The sequence below is a fragment of the Athene noctua genome, chromosome 7, assembly GCF_965140245.1.
Source record: "Athene noctua chromosome 7, bAthNoc1.hap1.1, whole genome shotgun sequence".
NCBI lineage: Eukaryota > Metazoa > Chordata > Aves > Strigiformes > Strigidae > Athene > Athene noctua.
The window spans coordinates 26,591,958-26,615,990 of NC_134043.1; the positions used below are offsets into that span (position 1 = coordinate 26,591,958).

Below are 24,033 nucleotides of genomic sequence, written 5' to 3' on the forward strand. Positions count from 1 at the left end.
TGATGAAAATTAAACCAGACACTCAACCTCCATGAGGCATGCTGCAGAGGGCCAGGAACAGTTCTTATTTTAGTAACTTCTACAGCCTTTCTGCCTGCTGCTGCTTTGGGTCAGCCTGGTGAGGTTGCTCGAGACTATCTCGGTGTTGCTGCTTCTGCTCCTGCTTTTTCTTTTCAGTCAGTGCTTTTGCTCTGGTGGTCACTGGCCTGTGTCTAGCATCAGGCCTCTCTTCATCCTGCTGGTGCTTTTTGCAATGTTTTTCAAAGGTAGAAATTTTGGCATATGTCCGGTTGCAAACCAAGCAGTGGTACGGCCGCTCCCCACCGTGTGTTCTCATGTGAAGCTGGAGGTAAGATGACCTGGAAAAGGCTCGGCTGCAGACCGAGCAGCGTTGAGGCTCGCGTGCCTCATGGGTCTTCAGGTGCTGCTTGAGGGACGACGCCTGCTTGAAGGCCTTCCCACAGGTGGAACACTTGAAGTTCCTCTCGCCCGACTCAAGAAGCTGGTGCGACACGAGGTGGGCGGAGGAGCGGAACTTCTTCCCGCACTTGTCGCACTTGTAGGGCCGTTCCCCGGTGTGCAGGCGGACGTGGAGGACCAGCCCGGCCTTCTGCGTGAAGGCCTTCTCGCACTGCAGGCACTTGAAAGGCCTCTCGCCCGTGTGCATGCGGCGGTGAGTGGCGAGGTGCGAAGCGCGCCCGAAGAGCTTGCCGCAGTCCTCACACTTGAAGGGCCTCTCGCCGGTGTGGATGGCCTTGTGGCGCACCAGATGCGAGGACTGGAGGAAGAGCTTCCCGCAGACGGGGCACTGGTACTTGCGCTCACCTGTGTGGGAGCGGAGGTGGAGGGCGAGGTGCGACGAGGAGATGAAGGCCTTGCCGCAGAGCGGGCAGGCGTGGGGCCGCTCCCCGGTGTGGGTGCGCTTGTGCAGGACCAGCCCCGAGGAGAGGGCGAAGGCCTTGGCGCAGACGGGGCAGCGGTAGGGCTTCTCCCCGGTGTGGACCCGGCGGTGCTTGGCCAGGGCGCCGGCCTGCGCGAAGGCCTTCCCGCACTGCTCGCACCCGTGGGGCCGCTCCGCCTCGGCGCCGAACGCCAAGCCCCGCCCGCCCCCCCCCGCCCGGCGGCCCGGCCCGCCCGACGGCCCCGCCGGCACCATGGCGGCGGCCCCGCGCCCCACGGCACACCGGAAGCGGCGGCGCGGGAGCCGCCCCGCGCGCATGCGCCGCCGGCGCGCGGCTATGACGGCCGGAAGCGAAGGGCCCGGCAGGCTGCCCGCCCTCCTGCCTCGGGCCCTGCCGCGGGAAGCGGGGCGCCCGGTGCCGAGGGAAGGGGCGTTCTGCACGCACACGCGCGCCCGCCCACCTCCCCGAAGTCCTCGGCCCCGCTTTAGAAAGCTCCGGTGTGTGGCAGGCGCCGGCCGTGGGAGAGGAGGGCCCACGCGTGGGGCGGGGCAGGGAGGCAACCAGACCCCGGAGAGCAGTTCGGGCACTGGAAGCATGACGTTCAGGAATATGCAGGCTTTGAGGATGTGCGATTGCTTTAACTGTAAAGCACTGTAATGAAATGTTACAGAAAAAGCCCTTCGGGCATTAAACTGTCCAAACCAGGTGAAAATCTTCGGTAGTAAAGAAGTTAAAATTTTCTGACCTAACAGCGTTTCAACATTCAGCAGTCAGATTTTCAAGAGCTGTTTTGAAATGTTTAATGTGCTTTTTGTTTCAGATTTACTTTACAAGGCAACTTGTCTCACTGTCATCAATATCTAAATACAAAAATCTTACAATGCTTTATTTGCTAAAAACCTACAACATTAAAATTGGGGTTAGGTAGTTCTTTCGTTTTGCCAGCTGTTTTTTTTTTATGAGGAGTGTCCCACAGTCCACTGCTAGAAGTTGCTGTACTTAAAACAATAAGTTACACAAGTTCTGTACATAATTACAGTCATAGTAGAGTATGCAGCTGTATGATACACCACAGTCAAACACCATGAAGGCAAAGAACTACTATACATGAAAGCTTTTTGTTGAAGACTTTATTTGACCAAGAGTCAATTTGATATCCTCATATCAGGAGACTGACATCTATCTTTCTTAGGCACTGATCCAGGCAGAATTGCCTTGCAGAAAAACCTGTCTCTTTTGCCAAACTCATGCGTTATTAAAAAAAATTTCTGTAGCTCAAAATCTTTAAACAACTCTATAAAAATAATTATTTGCTAGTCCCGTGCTTACCTTCAAATACATGAAGTATTTGAATAACTTCACATTCTCTTTCTGAATTAGGTTCACTGCAGTAATTAGATCAGGCAGAAACTTCAAAACCTTAATTAGTCAAGTGTGACTCAACCAACTGGGTATTTCAGCTTGAAAAAAAAGTGTCTGTCTAAATACAACTCTAAAAAAAAAAAAAGATAGTTTGTACCACAGCAGATCAAGCTAACTAACACTGAGTATCTTTTCCATGGTGGAAAAAAAAAAAAGTCACTATCATAAATTTTAGCACAGGATATTCAGGGAAAACATATTGTAAGACCATGCTTTTGTAAACATTTCTACAAATCACTCAGAGACTATTGGCTTTAGAATGAATTTTCAAATACTTGGCATTATGCAGGGCAGTAATTAATAGCTAATGCTGTGAAAACAAGCAACTTTACATGGTTACGACAGCAAGAGCAGTGACAGCTCCTGCATCAAGTAGTTAAAACTGGATATTAATTTATATTTTATTATAAAGTTTATAGCATTACAGAGTCCAGCATGGCACGATAAGTAACCTTGTTACAGTTGCAGTATTTGTTTTTGCTTGGTACAAAAAAGCTGAACAGCAGCATAATTGTTCTTATATTGAATCTGGGATTGGAATGAATTTGTTTCTTTTGAATAGGGATGAGTCAGTGATTTAAAATAAAAAGGCTGCATTTTTAAATCTCAATATGTGCAAAATTCCTTTCAGTACAGTAAAGAATACGGTAGAGATGTGTGCAGTCCTGAAAGTTACATGCCAACCCAGATACTGCCAATATATTGCAAACAATCACATGAAGGGTAAACTCTGGTTACTCACGACTTTCAGTATTATTTCCAAGAATCCTCCTCACAGCTGGTGTTCTCTCTCCACCCTGATTTATGTCCTTTTATGCAGTGCATCAAGTACTGACATTCATAATTATTGTAAAAAAAAAAAAATTGGTCCGTGATAGTTCTGATAAGCTTCCTTCAGGAATTCCAGTAAACTCTCCATCCTAAGACAGCTGTAACTGTTACAATGGATTTATGAAAGCAAATGCAATCTGAGAGATGAAGGTCTGTGAAGATTAGGATCTCCATTTTTCTAAGGTCTTCAACAGCTTTTAAAAACACAGAATGTGAATTCCCATGTTATTGTCTGGAAAGTCCCTTGATTTTGGTGCTTTAGCCTTGACGTGATTTTCTGTTTTCACATGTTGTAAGCAACATAAATAGGATCTAACTGGTCAGCTAAAAATCCATCTCTCAAGTGCATTCGTTGTTTCTCACCACGGGAATTGATAGGAATAACACCAGGGTCCACAATGACCACAACACCTACTATGAGATAATGCTCTTCCAGAACCACATTTGTTACCAGTGCGACCAGGTCCAACGCTTCTTGTTCTGAGCCTTCCAACTCCACAACCACCACAAGCAAGTTGGTCCATGTAAACACAGCGCTGTGGCATAATACAAATATTAACGGTCAGAAAAAAATACATTGTTGAAGGAAGCTAGTTATCAAAGACTCACTGGAAATAAATTTTGTAAGGACTTGAACAATATAAGAAATGGGAACAAGTGACATAATAGTAATGTTCATAATAGTAAATATTCATAAATCAAGAGGTCAAATCTGTAACTTCTTGGGATAGTCTCTGCCACTTGTTTTTTAATTGTTCGTGTACAAAATATAAGCAGGTTCTTTTATATGTACACAATCATGTATTTAAAAGTTCTTTGCACTTATGTATTAAGTTGGGAACTATTAAGATCTCACATTCACTGTGTGCATACTTGACATTAATGTACTTGTGTAAATCGTCAGAGATTATTAAACGGAAGACAAAGCTTACAAGTAAACACCACCACTTTGAGACTGAAGGGGACCTACAGCCAAATGGTATACATCATCCATCAGGACCAAATGACAATAATATATATTAGAAGACAGCATTCAAAAAATCCTTGACATTTATTTACCATGTCCAAGTGCGTCCATTCTGACACAGCCAGGGAAGTCAACAACACAACTTGGATGCGTTCTGCTGTCCTGTTCATCCCCTGCCCTCCCTGTCTTCCACACTATGAAGATCAAACTCTGATAAAAGTGTGGGCTCCCCCCCAACTCCTCCGCAGCAGAGGCAGGGGAAAGAGGGGTGTTATATTTCACTGCCGTGGTTTCTAAGCAAAGTTTTGGTGAGTTCACTTTACAGCAAGCTCTCAGTCTAGCATGCTTTTCCAAAGAGCTTGACTTCTGCTACTTTAAAGGATGTAAAAGGATACATAAAAGTAATACTGAGGCTCTTACCATTCTGCAATGCTTTTATGTGCTCTTATTACAGATGTCTCTATGTCAATGGGATGGTACCTCATTCCTCTGAGCTCCAGTGTTTCATCCAAAGAGCCTACCACATAAAGGGCATCATGCCTCTCTGCAATACAGCACAGACATTTAAAACATCATCAGATCTATAGAGCAAACATGGTCATTTGTACATGCTTATTCCTGATGTTCTAAGATGTTCCCGGTGCTTCCTAGAAGAAAGAGTCTGTAATACACATCATGCTCTAACATCTGGAGAGAAGAGAATTAAGAGGAGGTCATGTAGCACTTCTGCCTATTGACTCAAAGCAAATGAAAGCAGACTAAAAAGAACTTCTGGGTCATCAATTATGCCCTTTTTCTCCCATAATGTAATCTCAGTTCACAAACTCAATCAAAATCCATTGCTAAAGCATCTTTTTGTCCTACTATTCTTTGTCCCACCAGAGAACTTCTCTCCTCTGATTGACAAGAACACTTTTCCAATTTCCAAATTTAACATTTTTTTCTTTTTAAAACCAGCTTATACCCACTCGTCCTCATGCCAACAATATTCTTCTCAGCTTATTAAGTTCCCCACAGTTAATGCAGCGAGAACACCTCTATTTCCTCCACAGCCTTAGCTTTGATAGGTTACATAAGCAAAGCTTTCCTAGACCCTGCTTGAAGGACATGCTCTCCACATTGATACGTTCATCCTGTAACTCTGTTCAGGTCAACTTCACTATTTTTTGAGCAGAATTATAAAACAGGCATAATCATGTAACTTGAGACAAAAAGGATGCAGGGAAGCTCCACTGTATTTCATGCATACTTGCTAGGTTAATTCACCATATATAACCTCTCAAATGCCAACAAACTAAAGGACAACTGACATTATTCCACAGTGATAAAAATCTCTACAATACATGATTTTTTAGAAAGCTACAAGGCACAAAAACTTGCTACACCTATCTGGTGCCTTGCCACCTGCATTTTCTTCTTTGCAAATGTCTGCTCACAGATTCTGATTTCTGTCAACTACCAGCTTTCTCAAGAACAGGGAGCCATTTAACTTTGAGTAGTGACAGAAAGACAATTCCATCAAAGCATCCTGTGCAGAACCTTGCACTAAGCAGTGATGTGCCCTGGAGGTCAGGTAGCTATCCTAGAAATCAGAGAGGAGGAAAGTAAGGAAAGCTTAGAGCACCTCGTTCTTTTATGATGCTCTACCAGCTCTGAAGAGGAAGATGACATGAGTAAAAGTTTTTGAGGGAACTAGATCAACATTACATCAGCTCCCACCAAAAGCCTGAGACCACATTCCTTCAGGAACAGAGACTGGCAGACACAGAACTGCTCAGTGTACTATGTAGGTTGAACAGCTGGAAAGGGCTGGTGCCAAAGAAGGGACCCTTCTGTGTAGTGGTGGTAGCTGTGGGCTAAGGATTCCACACATCACTGATGTGTTTCTTCACCAGAATTCACCTTTTGTTCTCTGATGGCACTCTGGCTGTGGAAGAGGGAAGCCTGCATGACACTGCTCTGGAGGAGATGGAATTGAGTAGGCTGCAGGGATTTCCACAGCTGGAGCAACTGCACCCACCTTTCTTGTTCTCAAGAGCCCAGGGAGACTGAATAGCACATCAGCTCAGGACTGGAGGATGACCCTCTCTTAGCGACTAAATTCAACAGTTACGTCATGGACCAGTTCTGAACCCTGGACTGATATCCGCTGCAAGAGATGATCTAGCTCCTTAACAAAAGTCTGCACCTTGAACAAATTGCTCTCCTCACTCACCCTTCTTCCTTCACATAACTGAGAACTAAAAGTAGGATGGACATGCACGGTGTCCCCCAGACATTTATGTTCCAGAAGTAGGAACACTGCTTTTCCATCTTGTACTATGAGTAAACCATAGGAAATGTAAAAGGTTTCTGTGAACCCCCTACAGTTCATTATCCAGTGACAGCAATGAGGGGACACTGACTATCCATGTGGATACCACCATTTGTTTAAGTCTGATCACAGACATTTAGCAATATACATTTGCTAATAAGTTAAAAGCATCCAAACTCCTTTACTTGTGATGTTTAGAGATTACTTTTTTTTTTTTTTTTAAAGTAATAATCAAGAGTTATTCCTACTCCATATTCTATCTCAACCTAAAAAGGAGGAGCTTTCCTTCCATCTGCTTCCATGCCTCAAGTTTATACATCTTGGCTTAGACTGAAAAAATGGTATTAACAATTTATTTTCTATACTGGAAAAATTATGGAGAAGTTACTCCTCTAGAGCTTTAACTTCTGAAAGGCTGGGAAGCCACTGGTATTTGTGCATGTCCTTAAACTGCTGAATGACAACATTAGTTGTATTCTCTGGATCAGCACTGAAATACTGCATCCTGTCTGTAAGGAAAGCGGTTCAGAGGAAAAGTGAGTAGAAAGGCTCTAGTGCTTCTAACAAATCTGCTCGTATTATTTTGTCTAAGTGGAAATAAAGGAAGATGAACATGATTTCCAAATCTGTCAAAAGGGCATTATGAACTTCTCCTTTTGCATGATGACCAATGAATATGTACACAGTAACAATTCATGTTACATTCAGCACTTTTCTCTGATGAAAGTCAGGATAAACTTGCAGGACAGCTTACTCTTTGCTAGCTCAACTGTCACAAGGACTTTCAAACACACGCTTCTGTAACTACATTTGTTTTCTCTCACCTCCACTAGCATCAGTAAGTTCTGTTCTGCGCAGAAAGCCAAGGTACCCAGTCCGAGCCCACACGGTCTGAGTGTCTCCAAAACTCAAGCGAGCAGTAAAGTGATCAGCGTGCAGTGCTTCTTCTCCATACACTGTGTAGTAACCAGTAGCATTGTGTGGACTACTCACCCATATCTAGGGGATTAAAAAAAAAAACCCAAACAAAAAGGAATCATTCCCATATAAACAAAGGTTATTTTGCTAGACCAGGCAGCATCATTTATTGATTTAAGAGATCTGTTCCACTGACAATTTCATTGCTCCTAAAATGCCAGGAGTTTTAAAATAATTCATTAGCTTCTGCCTCACAGAACATGACCAGGAAAAAGAAAAAGGAGTTTTATATACCTGTAATTGGGGATGGTAAAGAGGAAAAATGAACTAGACATTTGGCTTACTGAAAAGGAACACCTGATAACCTGCAATCTTCTACTAACTGGGCATCTTAGTATACACAAATACAGATTCATATAAAACAAAGGTTAAACCAAACAGCAAATTATCTCATTAATAATGTCCACTGATGGGACTACATAAGATATTCACTGCCTCTTCTAGCGGCCAATCTGACACAGACTAGTCAACTGGTATCACCTGGTACTAGCTTGCAGTAGTTTGGCAGAGGAGGGAGGAAACCATGCAGGCATACATACAAGTGTGTAAACAGTTCCAGCTCTCTGTAGAGTTCATTCACTTTCCACATTAAGGCGACTGTGGCTGTCCCACTAAGAGATGGGCATTCATCTAACACAATTTACCTATATATTAAATTACTGCTGATAACAAAGTACAACAGCATCAAAGCTTTACCTCTCCTAAATGCGAGTCTCCCAGAGGTCCCTTGGTTTCTGTATGTGCTATGATGACCTTTACCCCTGGAAGAATCTTGAATAAGAAGGAAATAGAAGATAAGAGAACTTGAATTCATCAAAAGAAACATTAATAATGCAGAGCCACCCAAGTCAGCAGTCTGTGCAATTCCTCCTTTTCTACTCTTCTCTGCACCACAGATACCAACCATCTCTTCCTATCAAGTTGTTTAACCATTTAAACTCTAAGCAGCTGTTTTGCAGCTTCAGAGTTGAAGTTTGTTTCACACCTGAAAACACCTTCCACATGAAGGCCTGATTTTTTCAGTTGTAGCAATGTATTATATTGCTTCACTTCATGTACCTGGCTTCATCTCAACTAACTGTTCATTTTATGCCCTCTCTAGTGCCTCTCCTAGATATACTGTGATTAGTGAAGCTCATTGCACAGATTCTGTATTGAGATCCAGCTGAAGCATCTCACCACCCAAGTAAGGGTCATGAGGAGGAAGGATTGCTCTCAATCTCTCACCTTCCCAGACTCCATAAGCGGCAGACTATGTGGGGAACCTCTCTCCACCAAACGCACCCTGAGAAAATAAGAGAATGCATTTGTACAAGGATTTATGCACTTAAACCGAAGTTAAATAGATGTGTTCCAGAATATCCAGTGTTATCGTATCCTTAGCTGCACTGACCAAACTGTTATGATGTCAGTTACTCACAATGCAGTAAGACAGTTAAGAGTATCTAGCCGTCTTAAACACTTCCATATTAGCATTCCCATACACCATGTTTCTTTTAAGAATCAGAAACTCAGCTCTCTGGAGAGAGAGCTTCTTCCAACAGAGCTCTAAGATTGCAGTTCCACTGGCATTTTAAATTCACCTTCTTTGCTGGACTCTCCTGCCACACTGAACCACGGCACAGCGTCAGTAGGAATTACAAAAAGTGAAGAGCAAGCAGCCTAAATGGAATTGAGTGACACTATGCAGTCCATTAGTAGCATAACTTATGAAGATAGCACATTTACAGAAGGAATGAGAACTAGGTGCAGTAAAAGAGGTGTACAAGAGAAGCAGGTCCTATACATTATGTTGTATTACACTACCCCTACACCCACAGGTTAGAAATAACTAACAGCAGCAGCTTTGAAACTATGGCCAAACTTGTTTTTAACAGGAATAGATACCATATTAGTGATATATTAAATAAGGAGAAAATGACTGTAGTTTACATTGATCTGCTCAGGCTATGAAAATGGTGGTGAATAGCTTGTCTTCTAATGGCTAAGATTTAAGCAAGTTAACAGGAAGATAATGACTACAGAATTAAGTCTGATAGAACGATGTATCCTTGGCAAATTCTCAGATGACATGTGTGTATTTTGATATGGTACATCCATTTACTGGATCTGGGAAGGCTGAGGGAATTGAGTTGGCTTTGTCTGAAGAAAAAAAAACACGAACAAAACCAAACAGGACACCAAAACCAAGGGGAACTCTAACTGCACTTTTTCCACTATCTAAAGGATTGCTGCAGAGAAGATGGATCCAGATTTCTCAGAGCTGCACACCATAAGGAGAAGAGGCCAGGGACATAATATACAAGATGGGAAATGCCAGTAAGGAAAATGTCCCCAGAGTGGGGTGTCAGTCTCAGCACACACACCCAGAGAAGAGGATGCTCTTCATTCTTGGAGATTTTCCCTACTGAATTGTCCTGGACCTCAGTAACCTGATGAATCTCACCCGGTCCTGCTTTGAGCAGAATGTTGCATGAGAGACATCCATAGAACCTGCCCACCCTGTTTCTGTGATTCTGTAACTGAACGGCCAGTTGGCAGTGTCACCTTTTGCTAATGGTATGGTTAGGTAAGAAACAGCTCATGAGTCTAGATTATACAGGGCTGATGAACAGACAGAAAGTTAGGTGAGGGTCAGCAGAACAAGTGATGGAGGAGGAGATGCCAGACCACTTCCAGCACACAGCTGTCATTCTCTAGGGTGGGGTTCCTTGGATACAGTGATAAGGGATTAGCTACTGCCAAGACTATCTCAACAAACCAATGCAATACAACAAAGCTGAACCTTCTCCTCTACAGTCATTAAACTGATAATGCTTTAACATAATCTGTACCTGTCATGTCGAAGTGCTCTCATATCTACATAGACTGTTGTTGGATCTGGTCCTGCTGTTCCCTAAGAATAAGAAAGAAGAAACAAATTCCAACAGAAGCCAGAAAGTCCTGCTTTCATTCTCATAGCCACACAAATCCACAAATTCATCTCCCTTTTTTACTGACACTTATAAAGTACTGCTCTAATCTACCAGAAATACAGTAAAATAGCCACCCTTTCTAGAATGACTGCCATAAAGCTTTGATGTTTTATGGAATCAGTAAATGAATGAACAACTGAAGTATGTATTTATATAGGTAAGTAAATTTTAAAAATTTTATTTTGGTAAGCACCTCCTCTAAAAATTAGGTGGCAAGTGCAAAGCATGTAAGCATAACATTATGTGGGCCTAATCTCTTTCCCAAAGCCCAACTGTTCTACTTTATAATAGTTTTGTCAACTTTGAAGAAAAAAACCTCCACAATGTTTAACTAAAACAACTAACCAACCCATATCATTTCAAGGCTCCTCCCAGTAACAGCCCAGGCAGGGGTAGAGATCTTATTGCAGTCAGAGGATAAACCTTCTGACCAACTCTGGTGAGAGATTTCTCGCTTCCCAACATGGAAACAGGGGACCTTTTTTTTTCCCAGCAGAATTTAATCTCAAAACAACTGGAAACTACTGTGAAATGCATATTTAAACTAAAAAAAAAGAAAAAAACCCAAACAAAAACCCACAAAGTTTTGTTGACTATTCCCCCCTGGAGCACAGTTTCTTATTTTAGAAATACTTAAAATGAGGACACTTTGACATCAGCTCAAGACTGCAGTGCTGGAGAGCAGCAATAATGCTTTTATAATGACATTCCCTTGTAATTCTGTAGCACTGCTGAGGCTCAGTGACATGGCCACATCAGTGGTAATTTTAATCATTGTTATAACCACCTTTCTGGCTTGTTTGAGAAAGAGGTTTGGTACAGCTACAAGTGGTCTTTGTGAGTAAAACCGAACATCCTTAGAAAAAAAAAATCTTGCTTGATCTGTTTCAAATGAAAACTCTTCTCAGATGGCATACATTCATTACAGAGCAATACTGCTGAACCAGATTGACTTTTGGACATTACAAGCACACATGCATCACTATACCTGTTCAGCCAACTTGCCCAGCCTGTTTGGCTGACAGCGGGACCACAAACAGAAGTAACAGAGGCCATCAAAGTGTGTGAAACAGAGAGAAAGGGGAAAAAAGAAAATACAAACAAAGAGGCACTGGAAACATAAGATACACACAGTAAGACAGAAAACAAAACTCATACTGTTTTAGAGTGAAAAGAAAATTTCCATTTCAGATTACTTTAGAGCTTGACACTTTTAAATGGTTCTCTGGGAAACATGCAAGTCCCAGTTAATAAACAATAAGTATGATCCCAGACAGATCATACATAATATGCCTGTTGCCTTATCATAAATCCCTGATCCATCTGTAAGTATCTAAAGGCTGCTTGCAGCTTCAGAAACACCTTCTCAAGTAAACCAGTCCAGTAAGGCTGGAAAATATTATTTGTTTATTTGCATGCTAACTTGTACCAAATACCCATTCAGTTTGGTTATTCATCTATATTCATTTAAATTCAGTCATTTTAAGAAGTCAAATACAGATATCACTTCAGAAGAATGGGGGAAGCAGGTTAAAAAAACCACTAAAAAAGGGCTCAAGAATGGAGGACAGGTAAAAAAGGTAAAAAACAAAGAGGAAGCTTAACTGCCCAGCAGCCCTACACTTTTCACAGTTTTCTTGGGAGTCTTTTTCACATTGCCATTTAATATTCTGCAGAAAAACTGTTTTTTCCCCCTTTGTGCAGTCTGAACAGCAAATATCCAAAACTAGCTTTTAAAATTTTTATTTAGACAAGCAATTCAGAAAGCTGTTGTTTCGCACTTGGCATATGAAATGTTTTATTCAATTAATTTAAAGTCTTAATTTACAATCAACTTATTTTCATCTGCATCCTTCCTATTTTTCCATCTACTGATTCATAAAATTGGTCTGGCTGCACTTCTTTACAACTATTTACCTAGGGGTTGTTAAAAACCTCTTTAATATATGTGAAAGAAACTACAGAAGCTAAAGAAACAATTACAAATGGCAACATATTTAAGAAACTCATGGCCCAAAACATCTTGTAGGAAATTTAGAACATTAAAATATGTTCTGAGATGAAAAAAGGCTTTCCTTCATCTAGTGGGCACCAGAAAGAAAAAAAAGAAAAAAAGTTTTGCATAAGTACAGTAGCAAACTTCATAGAAACATATATTTTTTTATGAAGTGTAACTCATATCAATGAAATTGGAAATAAAATTTACAGTTACACACATATGTAATGCACGTGACGTCTATGAAATTCCCCACATGAAAAGCTATATACTGCTGCAACTGAAACTTGAGCAGTTTATTAACTCAAGTATCATCCAAAACCCAGGGTGCTTTAACCATTTTCTAGACCATACTTAGTACCTGATTTTCAGGCAAGGTGTAGAATTTTTGGTTTTGTTTTCCTCTCCTAACTAGAGAAGAATCATCTCATTAAGAAAAAATAGATTTAATTTGGTTAAATTACACATACAAGATTATCATCAACTGATATGAAACCATGAAAGGTAGATCTGGACCACAGCATGTCATTATCTCCAGTCTGTGAAGTAAGGCTGTGTAATTTTACGGGCGTACTCTCCCCCTCAAAAGCTTCCAATTGTATACCTTTAATTGAAAAAATAGTCAACCTCTCACATAAGGCGAGACAAACATACTTCCACGTTGATAATACTCATTTTTAAAAGTAAATGAACCTGCCAATCTTGTTGATTTTCCTGGGTCTTATTCGAGGAACTCTGTCTTCCACTTAATTCCACATATATGCAAGCTATTTTTCAGTAGACAAAATCTGAATCACAAACAAGCTGAAATAGCACTGCTTAAAATACTTAGTATGTTTATGAACAAGAAGTTGTGGATTAATTTAATACTGCTCCTGCACGGTAGGAAGGAAACAAGTTTCTCAGTTCTCTGTATTAGAAAGGCAAATCAATTGGTCATTAGTACAGAAAAGTGAAGTTACCATAATCCACAAGGCTTATTTAATTTGGTGATGAAGCAAGCAAGCAATGGAGCTCTAACTCATTAGAAAAAAAATACAGCTGAACATTATTTCCTATAAAGTCCTCAGAGATTCTGTGTAAGGAATAAGCAGTTTAATCTCACCTGTAAGCAAACTGCTACGTTGACCCTGCACCCAAATGTAGTGCTCACTGCACGAGCAGAGAGGCCCAGGTCTTTGAATAACTTAGAGAAAGACTGTGTTAACGCAATCCTTGGTCTTTCCTCTGCAACCACCATGCATGTTCGCACGCAGGACAGGTTAACTCCTTTCATCTGAGAGGTTGCATGAAGAAAACAACATTTTAAATTTTAAGTCAGAAATTCTAGAAAGAAGCCATTTTAATTTGTAGAACAGATGAACTTTAAAAACACTAGAATAACTGACATGAACTGGTTAAACAATATAGACATGGACTGCACTCATTTTGGCTCCATCCACTCCGGACAACCCTCTAAAATGCTAAAATGCCAAGCAGCGTTGTGGCAGGGTTTGATATACAAGATGCAAACCACCCACACGGTGTAGCTGCAACACAGCCACTCATCATTTTGATCTGAAAAAACCCACAAAATGTCATTGTGTCAAAGGGCTGGGCTAACAAGAGACCTCCTCACTCCCATTGCTGTGCAGTTCAGATGCAAGGAGAGCGTTCAGGATGTTATTAGCTCTCATCAGAGTGAATGTCAACCTGTAGCAACAGGCTGTGGGTCAGGATTCCCTTCAGTGAGGTCCAAGAGACAGAGGGACAGAGTTTTTTGTCTATACTGAGAATAAGCACAATGTAGCTGCTTTCTTGTGTGCAAGAAGCTTACAGACATTCCCAATGGAAGTCCTGAGCAGCTTAGTTACTACAGGCGTGGGAACTGTCCTACCATTGAAACAGAGGCACCTCTTCAAGGAAATTTTCAGTTAAGAGATTTCCCTCAAAAATAAATGGATGTATTAGTGTGTAATTGCTGCCGTTAGGAGGACTGCATCCGTTCTAGAACTCAATCCCTTTAGTGTCAAGCAATCTGAAAGCAGGTGAGACTTGCCAGGTTTTTAGGGGGCTTTTTGTTGGTTTTTTTGGGGGAGTTTTTTTTTAATTTGGGATTTGGTGGGGCTTTGGATTTTCTTCTTTGTTGGTATGGGTTTTGTCTGGGGTTTTTTGTTTGTTTTTTTCATCTCAGACAAGAAAAAGTTGATAAGCTTGCTATGTATTGTGTCCAAAATCTCAGAAATACCCAGCAGCACAGAGGTGGCACAAATAAGAAAAGTGGAAAACATAAGACTTCTTTTTTTCCCCACCAGAAACAGAAGAGCTAAAACTTCCAGCAATTTCAGTATTTCCCAAAAAAACAAGTCATAACAGGCTTTCACAGAAACACTCATGGGTCCATCTTCTGCAAGCCAAAACAAAGTATTTTTACAAAGATACACGTCTTTATGTATCAGTATGTTGAAAAATTAGGTCCACTTACCCGGAGTACATCGGTCTGTGTGCCAAGGCCTTTGGTGCACATCTCCATCACAGAGTAAGAGCAGAATGTGACACGTACTTTATACTGACTTACAGCAGACAACCACAGGGATACATTGCTCTCCAGCTCCAGAGGAGGGACTAGAATAGACTGGTGACCTGAATATACACTAGAGAGAGGAAGAAAAAGAAACACGAAAACTTCAAGCCATCATATAAAAGCCAGAAGTTACATAAAGTCAAAATGAAGCAAACACAGGAAAACTGAGAGCTTGGTATCTATCTGAACTCCAGCTTATCTTCTCCACATAGAGCAAGTTCTCTCTTAGTTAGGAAAGAACTATGGGTTAGAGATAAGTCACAAACTTTAAGATGAGTGTATTTGTCCTGCAGTAAACTGTGCTGAACTACAGGCAAATACTCAGTGCCTTGAGTAGACAGAACTTCTGACACTAAAACATTAACATCATTGCAGTTACAGACTACAATTGATAACTGAGTTGATTTCTGTGAGCCATTCTAGGGAAAACGCACCTTCTGCTTGGAGTGAAATGAGTCTTTAACATCTATATTGCACCATTCAAGTTTTTTGTGTAATTTTCTAGCCTTTGCCATAGGTATCTCATATATATATTATTTATATATAAAATATATAGGTATATATTTTAAACAGTGTTTATGTAAAATATTTAACCTGGATACCAGTTAACATGAGTTAAATTCAGAGTAATTGAAATAGTCAAATGAGTCAATGAGTCAAATTCAGAATTCACACCATCTTGTAATTATTAAAAAAAAAAACCAAACCAAACCTCATTTCAAGACAGTAAATGCCATGACCATACAGTCTTAAATTACCAAATGTTTTTTAGATCAGTTACTATCAACAAAATCAGTGACACAGCCGCCTGTAGAACCACACTTAGATAAACCAATGCATCTTGAAAAAATAACAGCATCTCTAATTGCTTTCAACAGGTAGCTTGACACACTTGCCATTTCTCCTGACTAGAGTTGATGTGTTTTTGTAGTGGACAATATGACAAGGGGTTTTGTTTTGTTTTTTTTAAACATTCTAAAATAGAAGTAAAATTGTTCTGTAATAAAACAGTCCTTCACACTAAAAACAAAGCTGTAACTCAGATGAAACACAGCAGACCTTATATTAACTCATGTATAGAAAACATGACACACGTAGTTCCCTTCCCTAAAATATACTTTTTTAGATGTGTTTAGATTTTAATTCTTCCTTCACTGAGGTTTCTTCTCCCTCCACCCTGCCTCATTTTATTGATGATATAAATCATTAGATGTCACTAAAGTTAAATTTTTGCTTTTCTTCAGTACACTTCCTTTACAGCTGGGGAAATGAGAGAAGTAAGGAACAGGTTAACTACAGTAAATTTAACTTCACCTGCTTACAAAATAACCTTTCATATTCAGTTTCTGCATTTTTAAAGTAAAATATATAAAACACTATTAAATCTTTGAATTAGTTAAAGCATATGGAATGTTTTAAAGGGCAAAAAAGAGGAAAATTTTGCAGTTTTGTAAAATGTGTTGCATTATAGTAATCTGATTGAATCAATTCAGGTCTCATTCATTTTAAGAAACATTTAATCGCTTCCTTTAGCAGTATTTCTTAGTGCATACCCATCTTGCAGCCAACACCTTAAGGGTCTTGTAAAAAGGTATGATTTAATCTCGAAAGTCTTTAAAAGGATTTATTTAATCAATGTGAAATAGACAGCGAAGTCCTTTTTTTCTTGGATTTGGTATCTAACTAATTCCACTTGCAAAACTCAAGTTATTCAAGTAACTAACTAACTTAAATTAATTGTGTTATCACAAAAGGTATTCTACGAAATACCTATTAAAAAAATCTTAAGTTGGGTTTCTCTGACAGTTTAATCCACAACTGTGTGCCTTGGATTCTAGAGAAGGCTGGGAACACATGAGAAAGCCTGTGACTCAAATGACATACCTGCACAAGCACCACAGTGCAAATCCCAAGCCACAGTAAGGGTCAAGGCAGATAGCAATCTGGCGTGAAGGGTACAGCTCACACTGTAGCTTTATAGAGCGACATAAGGCACTTGTAGCTGCATGCGACATCTGTAAGAGGAAAACAGGGTGCTCTCTGCGACTTTTTTTTAAAAAAAAGGTATCACGTGTAGTAACTGATAGAAATGTTTATTGTAGAAGACATAGAAACATGTAGTGACTTGCATTTTTTTAAGCACCTTTAAAACAGGAAAGGGATATGAGCCCAGAACTTCACAGGTACTTTTCATGCTAGTGACAAATGACATCTGTCATGACATCGAATGATGCCAAATGACATGACATCTCTATGATAAATCACAAAAGAAAACATTCATGAACTTTATGACAAACACTCTCCATTTAGTCCCCTCTGTCATTCCTCACAGAGCCAGTAAGATTAAACGCTTCCAAAAAGTGCACCAAGAAATTTTGATGTTGTGTAAATTGAAAAATAAGCTTTCTGAACACTAGGATGGTTCACTTACAGTTTTGTGTTTCTTCTCTAGCAGATGGAATGAATGCAGAATATGCCTATATATAAGGAAACAAAGTATAATAATCTCTCTCTTGTTACTCTACCTTTACTCCTGCTAATATACCAGTAGTAGACACACTGAAGTCCAAATATGCCAACATATCTGGAGATGTAGGTCTGAAAATACTAGCCAGCTTCTTTTTAGGCATATCATCTATTTAGGATATATAAAAAGAGAAAAGCACCATATTATTCTTTTGGAAAAACAGCACAGGACAAAAATATATCTTTCTAGCATTAACACAAGATGCCTTCTACAGTTTCTGGACAGCTATTGTGATGCATTGCAAGATACATCCATTCAATTAGGCAGTTATGATATAAAAAAATAAATAAGTCTTCAAACTATTTACATTTTGGCTGGTAGGCAAACATTCTGTACCTGTATCCAAAATAGTGGGCCATGTTTTAATATCTACAGCTGTTGCAGCTTCCTTGGACTTCAGCAGTTTCATTATCGCCTGTGTGGTCAGTATACATGCAGACTTACTGACCTGCAAAAGACACAGCATTAAAAACATTTATAAAACTAGAGAATGAATGATCGAGTGATTTCATATCCATCCAGATGAGATAACCAGTAAGCTGAATAGATGAAGAAAAAATGTTGGAAACAAAGCAAAATAAATCACAACAATAAAAAGAACATTTTAAAGGAATTTCTGAAAAAAGTATTTGACAACTCAGTCACAGCATACTATTTTTTTTTTCTAGCTTACTTTACACTGACTGTGGCAAAGCAATTTATAAGGCTGCATCAACCATCCTACAGCCACCAAAACCATTAGGAGAATAATGTCTAATACATACCTCTACAATCATTTTGACAGTGGGCAGAGTGGTAGCAAGATTCTGTGGATGAGGTGGGCGAACAGTGATAGGTATACAGCCAGCATATAAGCAGCCATAGAAAGTTGCTATCAAGTCTACTCCTGGAAAGGATATTTGTGAAATAAAGAATTATTAGAACAAAAAGCCAAGCTCTTTCACCAAAATTGAACTACGTACTGATTTATTTTATTAAGATGTAAGGGTTTGTCACAAAATTGCCTTCAAATCAACAGGCTGTTCTTGACCATGCCCAATTCTATAAGGTTAAAGTATTTTGCATTTGAGAGTTTGCAAAAACTTTTCAAACCCTACAAACTTTAACTTTGTAGGGATATGTTTTCACGGAAAGGTAGTATAAAATAACAAAAATAACAAAACAAGGTATTGTAGGTTATGAAGACGACAACTCAGATTCTTTTAAAAAGCATACATCTGTTTTTCACAATTATCACTCTGAAATATGTAGCCAGCCTACTTTTGCAAGGTAATACTTTTTTCCTGAGGTACACTTGTAAATACACACTAGTAATGCAAATTTGGGGTCCAGATTTCACTTTAAGAGACATCCTTTCAGGAAAGAAAGGGTGTTCATACAGTGACATCCCTAATCTAGCTTTCAATGGATACATATGCAGTTTTATTCCATTCTCTGAAGCTGAAAACTGAGAATCTTTAATGTGGTTTAAATCAAACTACTCTTGCATAACTGCCCAGACTCCTGGAACAGTGAGATGAGATGTTTGGTAAACATAGTTTCCCACTTAGGAGAAACAATAATAAAAAACCAAAAAGGAAGTATCTTCCTTGAAATCCTAAGTCACTGCCATATATCACTATATTAAATGGATTTTGAATGCTCTGGCTTGGCAAGAGTTGTTCCTTTTCTTGTGGTCTGACTTTGATTTTTGCTGCTTGTTTTGTCCTCCTACCTGGAGGATAAACAAGGGCCACGTGGTCACCAACATTCAGTCGTCCTTTCTCCATCAGTGCGACTGCCACTCTCTCTGCTCTCTTGTGCAGCTGTATGCATGATGCAGTGCTGGCTACAGTGCCCTGCACAGAACAGATGCAACGTCAGAAAACTTTGTGGAGAACAGTTTGAAACTGAATAAAGCACATGCTGCAGATGCGGTATTTCCTTGTCCTTATTTTAACAGTACATTTTAAAGACTCTGGTGTTTTGGAAACCATGCTGCTGGTATCATGACCTTTTAGAATGCTAGAGAATTTTATATGTATTATTCTGAACATCAGACAGTGAAGTAGCTTCTCAATTTATTTGGTACCACAAAAAGAATACCTTACAAATACTTGAAATGTCACAGGCCAAGGGAGAAAACACAGTAGTAGTAGTAGTGGTAACACAACTGTTTTAGCAGTAAGTGAAGCACTGCATCAGCTTTACCCTACCAGGCACAGCCAAACCTCTAGGTGCTTCTGCAATCAGCCGTCTTAAAAATGCAAAGGGAACTCTCCTGATGCCTTTCATACAGGTATTCTTTTAAAGGGGTCATAGAGGCAACCTGAGCTGTGTGTCCATCTTGTAGAAAGTGTAATTCCGACAGCTGTGCATTTGGAAAGTCTTCACATGGAAGTAGCTGTATCTTTGGATTGCTTAGGCAGTTGTAAAGTCATGGGGATTCCAAAAGGCTTAGTCCAGTTTTTGATGTGAAGACAGAAAACATCTTATTTGCTCTCCAGCCTAGGAAGTGGTGCCTTAACCTTAAGCCTCTGAGGTTGGGATGTATCCATTTTTCCAAGATTACAATCCGATTTAAGAAAAACTGGCTAGACAACCACCTCAAAGGAAAACAAACAGTCAGAGACTGAATGAAGCCTCCCACTATACAGTAAGGATTATCACAGCAAATGTCTGTTATACAAGTATTCAGTTTCAAGTCCAAGACAAGCTGCCACATATAATCCTCAGCCCAAGTGCACAGCTCTCTGATCCGACGTCTAGTTTGACGCAGGATGGCACTGGCACTCTGCTCAGTTTTATTAAGGAAACCGTTGTTAAAGTCATGCAAAATAAGAACAATAAATACAGTTTATTGTTGATATAGGAATAGTAGAAGCTCAAAGCCTCGGGAGAAAAATACTGACATAAAAAGGTGTAAAACAGAAGGGTTTCTCACAGAGAGCTATGAACATACTAACATTTACCACTGTAGCTTATTAGTCCCAGCTATTTAAGATGTGTTCACCAACAGATAAATTTCTTTGTGCTTAAGTTTTTTGTCACCTTTTTGCAGAGTCTCCTTGTGAAGGGTAAAAGTTGCCCGAACAAAGTGACCCAGACAGGGGCTTCTTAACACTAGAATACTTACTTCAAAAGTCTCTTCAGCTCTGAGAGAAGAATAAATCAATTCTGTGGCTTTTAACAATAGCCATACTGAAACAGTTTCTTCTGCTAAAGCAGAGTTCTCATGAGAGAAGCCAGAACTTTGAACCATGTCCTAAGCCATTTTGCCTGTGTGAATGAGACCCCCAAAGGCAAATCCCTCACTTCCCAAGGACTGCTGCTGGACCTTCCGAAAGCATGTTCTCTATCTCACATGTCTGCAGTACAGCACAGCAGAAGGTAGACCAAATTTGTCATTGGGCTGTTACTGTCACTGAAAGGGTAGCTACTGAGTACAGGCTCAAAAACAGACCAACTCTGCCTCCTGGAAGGAAAGTTGGGGAATAAAAAAGTGCCAGAAAAGTAGCAGAAGAACCTAAAATATTTGAGTTTTCTGAAATAAGTACAGCAGTAGTGCTCCTCAAGCCCAGGGAGGCTGAAATACTGAGGAACATACAAAAGTGCTCATTTTTTCACACCCCTTTACAAAATGTGGGATGCACGGGGTACGTGAATGCTCCGAAACTACTGACAGCAACATGCAGAGTGTGGCTATGAACAAAACCGATGTATTTACTGGGAAACATGACTGTTGCCTTGTCATATGTCATAAAGTCTCAGACAGCCCTTGAATAAATTAAGTATATAGAGCCTATAATTACATAGAGCCTACACTCCAAAACTGAAGCATTTACTTGTTCATTTTAGAGTGACTGTAAGTGCCATCCTTTTTGGGGGCAAAGCCTAGCCAAGGACAAGCATCAGTGTCTCCTGAAGGCTGTGCAGTGCTCCTGGAAAATACGACTCCAAAGCTGTCTCAAGGGTTCTTTGCTTAGGCTCTAGATCTTCTAATTAAAAAATCTTTCAGCTCTGACTTCCACTTACCCTTGTGCTCAGGGATAAAGACAAACTCATGGCTTCCATGAATACGACAAAAAGTTGTGTTCCAGCAGGAAATGCAAATACTGTAATGTTTTAAGCTAGGCAGAATGCATACTGTAATTCCAGATGTGGAATGAAAGGTGTGAAGTAAAATTCCAGGTGTGGAAAAATTATGCTGCTTGCTAATTAGCAATTTTTGTCTGCTTCATCAAAATAGCCTAAAGCCTTTTAGGAAAAGACATTTAGCTGGAATTTTCTTAGAATCCAAACAATCTTTTGCTGATCACAATCTCCAAGTATGACCTAAAGTGCATCTCACCTTGGAATTCAACAAAAGGAAGAGAGGATGATCTGGAGTTGTCTGAGCTCGCCACTGAAGAACATCTGCTAAATACAGGAACTAAAACAGAAAAAAAAAAAAAAAAAGGAGACTCTCAGATTCACTCAAAATGCATGGTGCTTAGTTTCAGCATAATACTATAACTGGTCTTCCGTCATTTTGAATAAACCAATTCAAATATTTAATAATACCAGGACATCAGTGTTACCTTTCTTGCCTGGTCATTATCCTCCAACTGGGTAACATCTCTCCCTGAGGCTTGTGCAATTCTCTTTCCAGCAACAAGGTTTCCTACTATCATTGAAGCAGGGCCAACATCTGCATTTTGGAAAACAACGCAAAATGAGGAAAAATAATGTAAGGAACATGTAATAATATATAATTCAGCCTGTAACTTACTATAAATGCCATATGTAACATACATCTGAAAAGATGAAAAGCTAAAACCAAGGATCATATTGCACAGAAAAAGAGAGGATAGTATGATATGTTAAAGAAACAGTCTATTACCAGGACAGTACATTATAAATCAGTCTACTACTGATTCAGCAAATTGAATTCCGTCTGTACTTCAGTTTTATTATGTGAGTTACAGCACGTCTGAAGACTGCCCTTTGCAAGATGGCCAATATAGGAACAATTTATCATGCAGCTAAAGAAACATGGAATTGGTATGCTCTGTATGTCCTTGCATTTACCTGGGACTTGAGGCAGACCATAATGCCTCCACTGAGCTCTGGGCTGCTCTGACACTACCACTAGCTCTGCCAGCTTACACAGATTAAAACCATCCAACTTGCACAGTCCTGAAGTGTCATGTTGCCCCTGGAACACTCGGCGCATACCCTCAGAAACAGACCCGCAGAATGAGAGAACATGCTCTGGGTTACTCACCTGGTTGTTTCTGTCGAGGCTTAGGCAGGTTAGTAACGCAAGTATGTGGACACATCAAGACATTACAAGGGTGCAGAGCACCCTCTAAAAAGCGCTGCTTGGTTTCTGAAATATGAATTCCTCCGAGTGGAGCCTTTGGCAAAGTGTTGGCTGGCACCAAAGCAAGACAGTAGACGCCCACTTGGTGAATGCTATCAATTGCCTTGACAGAAAGAAAAAAAAAAACACATTCCATGTTATCAACTGGGATGTAGCTAGAGGAAGAATTTTAATTCAAGTCATTTAATAACATTAAAATTTTTACTTGCACCACAATTTGCAAATAAAGGGTCCAATTCTGCACTCACTGAACTCATAGAAGTTGTGCCATGACTTCAATGGGAGCAGGAGCAGACCCAGGACTTTGCTTGTGCACTCTATCAAGGGGATGCCACCTGCACATCAGGGATTAGGAAAGTCTCTTAAAAGTGGGCAAAAAGTGCAGAGATTTTAAAAAGCCAAAATTATACCACAGCAAATTTAGCACGTATGGCACAATCACAAAAGCGCAGTAGAACATGAAACCACAAAAATAGGGAGGGAAACATCTTGCTGCCTAAAACTTCAGTGTCTATTTTAGCTATGACACTTCTAAAAAGAGCAATAAAAATATTTTCTCCCATCAAAACCAGCTTTTCTATTACCAGATATTCCCTCAAAAAAGATTACAAAGCTGAAATTAGACAGAAACCATTATTACACAACTGCCTTACTTCCAAGAGGAATCTTCCCTTAAGTTGTTCTCTCTAGCCATCCCTTCAGTTGTCCCTTCACCAGAGTCTTCTTCTGTAATTGCTCTCTCACTTTTTACTTCCTTAGAACTGATTAATTCTGAAATCTTCAAATGCAAATATACCAGAATGCCTACCCCCCCCCCCCCACGCCCCGCCCCAAAACACAATAATCAAGGAAAAAGTTTTTAATGCTTACTGTTGGAGATCTAGAATAAGGATGTTAGTGACACAAAAAATTTTCAGGGTCTGTTTTGATACTTGGCACTAAGTATACCCTTAAACATTTTCAGACTTAACTCTCCCAGACAGTATGAAATCAGCAGAGATATGTAGAATTGAAATGAACAAAACCTATCATTCTTAGGACTTTTAAAATTCCTAGAAGTTTGAGGTTAAAAAACATTCTGAAAGAAAGTCTTACTTTTTACAAAATTCTGTTACCTATCAACCCTGAAATACATTCCAAAGTCAGCTTATTACAACTCTCTGTAGTTACACTGATAGGTTTTTCTTATGGAAAAAAAGATGCTCTAATATTCT

The 24,033-nt window shown here is 40.0% G+C and overlaps 2 protein-coding genes across 6 annotated transcripts in view; both read right to left on the reverse strand.

The window, feature by feature from the left end:
- Positions 1–71: 71 nt before the first annotated feature.
- On the reverse strand, positions 72–1,498 carry LOC141962629 (uncharacterized). The gene has a single exon (XM_074910985.1). The coding sequence runs from the start codon at positions 1,496–1,498 to the stop codon at positions 80–82; it is 1,419 nt and encodes a 472-aa protein (XP_074767086.1). The 3' UTR covers positions 72–79.
- A 190-nt stretch (positions 1,499–1,688) lies between these two features.
- DIP2A (disco interacting protein 2 homolog A) overlaps positions 1,689–24,033 on the reverse strand; it is a 132,875-nt gene continuing 110,530 nt past the window's right edge. For 3 of the 5 annotated variants that reach the window (XM_074910150.1, XM_074910146.1, XM_074910147.1), the window contains 17 exons: positions 22,721–22,922; positions 22,035–22,144; positions 21,806–21,886; positions 19,190–19,313; positions 18,240–18,361; positions 17,812–17,923; positions 17,474–17,583; positions 16,833–16,963; positions 14,850–15,018; positions 13,491–13,661; positions 11,378–11,407; positions 10,249–10,310; positions 8,642–8,699; positions 8,111–8,185; positions 7,261–7,435; positions 4,543–4,666; positions 1,689–3,691 (listed from right to left, as the gene is read on the reverse strand). In XM_074910150.1, the coding sequence (XP_074766251.1) occupies positions 3,439–3,691; positions 4,543–4,666; positions 7,261–7,435; positions 8,111–8,185; positions 8,642–8,699; positions 10,249–10,310; positions 11,378–11,407; positions 13,491–13,661; positions 14,850–15,018; positions 16,833–16,963; positions 17,474–17,583; positions 17,812–17,923; positions 18,240–18,361; positions 19,190–19,313; positions 21,806–21,886; positions 22,035–22,144; positions 22,721–22,922 (2,109 nt within the window). In that variant the 3' untranslated portion in view covers positions 1,689–3,438. The remainder of the gene's footprint in view (positions 3,692–4,542; positions 4,667–7,260; positions 7,436–8,110; positions 8,186–8,641; positions 8,700–10,248; positions 10,311–11,377; positions 11,408–13,490; positions 13,662–14,849; positions 15,019–16,832; positions 16,964–17,473; positions 17,584–17,811; positions 17,924–18,239; positions 18,362–19,189; positions 19,314–21,805; positions 21,887–22,034; positions 22,145–22,720; positions 22,923–24,033) is intronic. The other 2 variants (XM_074910148.1, XM_074910149.1) reach the window with 1 other exon arrangement.

What these genes read in the sequence shown, in the direction of transcription:
- LOC141962629 (XM_074910985.1), bottom strand. Translation starts at nt 1,498, where the DNA reads ATGCTTCCAGTGCCCGAACTGCTCTCCGGGGTCTGGTTGCCTCCCTGC.